Source organism: Ipomoea nil, unplaced genomic scaffold, assembly GCF_001879475.1.
Source record: "Ipomoea nil cultivar Tokyo-kokei standard unplaced genomic scaffold, Asagao_1.1 scaffold2516, whole genome shotgun sequence".
Lineage (NCBI taxonomy): Eukaryota > Viridiplantae > Streptophyta > Magnoliopsida > Solanales > Convolvulaceae > Ipomoea > Ipomoea nil.
In genome coordinates this window covers 435,613-438,990 of record NW_017618944.1, presented here as the reverse complement: position 1 = coordinate 438,990, position 3,378 = coordinate 435,613, and the positions used below count along the sequence as shown (strand labels likewise).

General features: G+C 31.6%; 1 protein-coding gene across 1 annotated transcript; it reads left to right on the top strand.

The window, feature by feature from the left end:
* Nucleotides 1–696: 696 nt before the first annotated feature.
* Nucleotides 697–2,438, top strand: LOC109153636 (lamin-like protein). Its single transcript, XM_019301492.1, has 2 exons — nucleotides 697–956; nucleotides 2,224–2,438. The coding sequence occupies exons 1-2, from the start codon at nucleotides 767–769 to the stop codon at nucleotides 2,436–2,438; spliced, it is 405 nt and encodes a 134-aa protein (XP_019157037.1). The 5' UTR covers nucleotides 697–766.
* Nucleotides 2,439–3,378: the final 940 nt, after the last annotated feature.

Sequence of the window (3,378 nt, the reverse complement as noted above, 5' to 3'; positions counted from 1 at the left end):
AGTTACACTAAATTACCTTTTTATGGGTATATTTATTTTATATATTTTTTAAAGAGTTTGCATTGAATTAACATTTGATCGATGTGGTCTTAGTTGAGTTGATTAGTATTTAAAATATATATATATATATATATATATATATATATATATATATATTACAAAAATTGTTGGACAAAGGTTGACGAAGGCAACCTTGTTTGGTTGACTTCCTTATCGTCCCAAGTTTAATTTTAATTTATTGTTAATTCAATTTTTATCTATTTTAATATGCAAAATGAGGCAATTGAATTTTCTATTTACTTGTGAGGTCCAAAAGATTTTTTTTTCTCAATGGGTGAATTGAACTATTCTAACTGCATTCAAAAAAAAAAAAGAACTATTCTAACTAGTTAGAGAACTTATTTGACACTTATCTCTATTTTGTATAATAATTTAACCCTAGGTTATTTAAACCTTAAACTAATTATGCAATTAAAAAAAAAACAAAATATAACTTAATCCGGTAGAAAGAATCAAAGCTATAGCCAACCCGGCCCAACCGGTGACACTGCGTAATTTAGCTGGAAGTTTGAAAATAGTTTGATACTATTAATATTTTTTAAAAGTCAAACAATTTTATTAATTGAATTCTCTATTTTTTTTCATAATTTAAAGTTTAAACCAATTGGAATTAAAGAAACTTTACAGCCGTTGGATCAACGCTGCATATAAAGCGGTCGAAGCCGCTGCTGTTCTTGTACTTTACGTAGTCTTCTTGAATTGAGAGATGGATCAGAAGCTGAGAATGGCGTTAGGCTGGACAACAATGGCAGTGGTGCTAACGTGCGCCGTGGCGGTGATGCTGCCGGGAGTGTCGTCGACACGGTATGTCGTCGGGGCGAAAATGGGCTGGACCTCGAACGTCAACTACACCGTCTGGGCTCGCACCAAACATTTCTACCGAGGCGATTGGCTCTGTAAGCAATTGTTATATCATGGATCTGGATCCATCTTACATTGTGAATTATGATTTCTAAAAATTAGTGTCTACAATTATCATATTATGTGCTTTTAATTAATAAATTATTTGTCTGTAAATAAATTAAAAACATATAATATGTTAATTACGTACACATAATATTATAATTGCTGACATATAATATGTTAATGACATATTATGGGTTTCTAATTAACATATTGGCAAATTTTACTGTGCACCATGGTTCCTGCAACAACGTGAACCATGAAGTAAGTACCATTCTGATTACACTTAAGTTTCATTTTTCACACATACTAATTTTTTTTTGTTTCATTTTCCACATACAGTAGTTCACTTATAGTAATGTTGAAGTATTATGTTAATTACATTTCATATTCATTTGACAATATATGTTATTGTATGGCTCTGGATTTTAGTTTCATTTTTCACACACACTAGTTTCATTTTAGCAGCACTAAAGTATCATTTTAATTATAATATAGTTTTATTTGACAATATACGTTATTGAATTAGTTCTAGCTATTTTTCAGTTTAATTTTCTACACACACTAGTTTCATTATAGTAACACTAAAGTATCGTTTTAATTATATTATAGTTTCATTTGACGACCATGATCTACACAACGTTGTATGGAGTATGGATCATGGTCCACTATATAACAACTGTAACATATTATGTGTCTTCAATTTATTTACATACATATAATCTTTTAACGGCAAACACATGACCCTGTTTGGTAACATAGTTAGCTTATCAGTCAATTTTGACTTATTTGACCACTATTAGTTGTTTGACTTGATTAAACAATCAATATGAGTGTTTGATTAATTTGCTTTTTGTAACAACTTATTGATCCAAAATGCTAAAATTCAAAAAGATGCTCAAAATAGCTTTTTTGATCAACTTTTTGAGGAAGTCATTTTGCACGTAATCAGCTAACAACTAATTTACTGAACATTTTTCTACAATCAGCTAATGTTATATCAACTAGTCAAACTTACTAACTCAATCAGCTAACAGCTATTTTACCAAACAAATCCCCCCACCAAAATATGTTAAATATGGATCGACACATAATATCTTCACAATGCAAGGTAAGATGGACCTTGGTCCATCATATAATTTACCCTCCGCAAGATTGTGATTGCCGTATCTTACTTCCTTTATTTTTTGTTCTTCATTTCGCATAAAAGAATTGATTGTAGCTAGCTTAATTAAGAGATTATCGAATTTGTACATGCAGATTTTGTATATGATAGGAACCGGATGAATGTACTTGAGGTAAATAAAAAGGACTATAAGTCGTGCAATTCTAAACATCCCCTTCACAACTGGACAAAAGGTTATGGAAGAGACGTGGTTCCACTTAACGTGACCAAAACTTACTATTTCATTAGCGCCAAGGCCAAGGGATTCTTCTGCCATCGCGGAACCAAAGTAGCCATTCGCGTTAATTAAAAATTAAAGCCGCCGGCCATACCTCTTTGGCTCAGCTCCTTCATAGCCATTGATTTGTGTAAGGTCTTCTTGATTTGTAGTTCCTTGGAGAAGCAAATAGCAATAATAAAAGCAACACGGCAACATTATTTGCAAAATCATCAATTGACCTGGCTAGGTGGATACAGCTATATCAACGGCAATATAATATAATATCACACCAATAACATTTTTTTTTTTGTAAACAATGTCTTGAATTTGACCTTAAAAAAATTACATTAATGTATAAAAAAGAATAATAATTACAAGTTATAGATATAAGCGGGTGCCCGCACAGGCTTAGCTCACTGATTTAATAAACAATTTTTGTAAGAAAAAATCAAAGTTCGAATTTTGACAGCGGGCCAACGACAGTGTGGGGATTATGTCTAAAGTGGACAGATTTTTTGTGTACACTGGTATTTGGCCCTGTCTGCTGACTCATTAAGTCACCAAGATTTACATTTTCTCAAATGCTCTGTTGGGTCAGGGTGTGGGGGACTCTTGAGATTGAGGATTCAACATTTTGAGAGAAGAAGAATATATAAGGCCGGATTGTTCGGGACTTGGGAGCTTCTTTTTTTTTTTTTTTCTTCAGACAATTGATTGTCACAGGCAAAGCAAAATATCCTTTCTCTAATCCAAAATTAAGATTACAAAGATTACAAAGATTTCAAATTGTCCTTTATATTATGATCGTTTTCATCAATTATGTTTTTTTTTTTTAACTTATTTTTTTATGCAATGCTATCACAAAAAACATAAGCTATTGACCCACGGAAGCAATTAATTAATAACATAAACAAGTTAAAAAAAAAAAAAAAATCTATTTGTCAATCATAGAGCGTGCTCCCATGGTTTTACTCTATAATAACTCACAAATATCGATCAAAGTCTCAAGGACTAAAAGATAGTATAAAAG

Bases quoted from the DNA above. Each gene is read 5' to 3' on its own strand.
- LOC109153636 (XM_019301492.1), top strand. From the start codon at position 767: ATGGATCAGAAGCTGAGAATGGCGTTAGGCTGGACAACAATGGCAGTG. The intron at 957-2,223 runs GTAAGCAATTGT...TTGTACATGCAG, and splicing joins CTACCGAGGCGATTGGCTCT to ATTTTGTATATGATAGGAAC.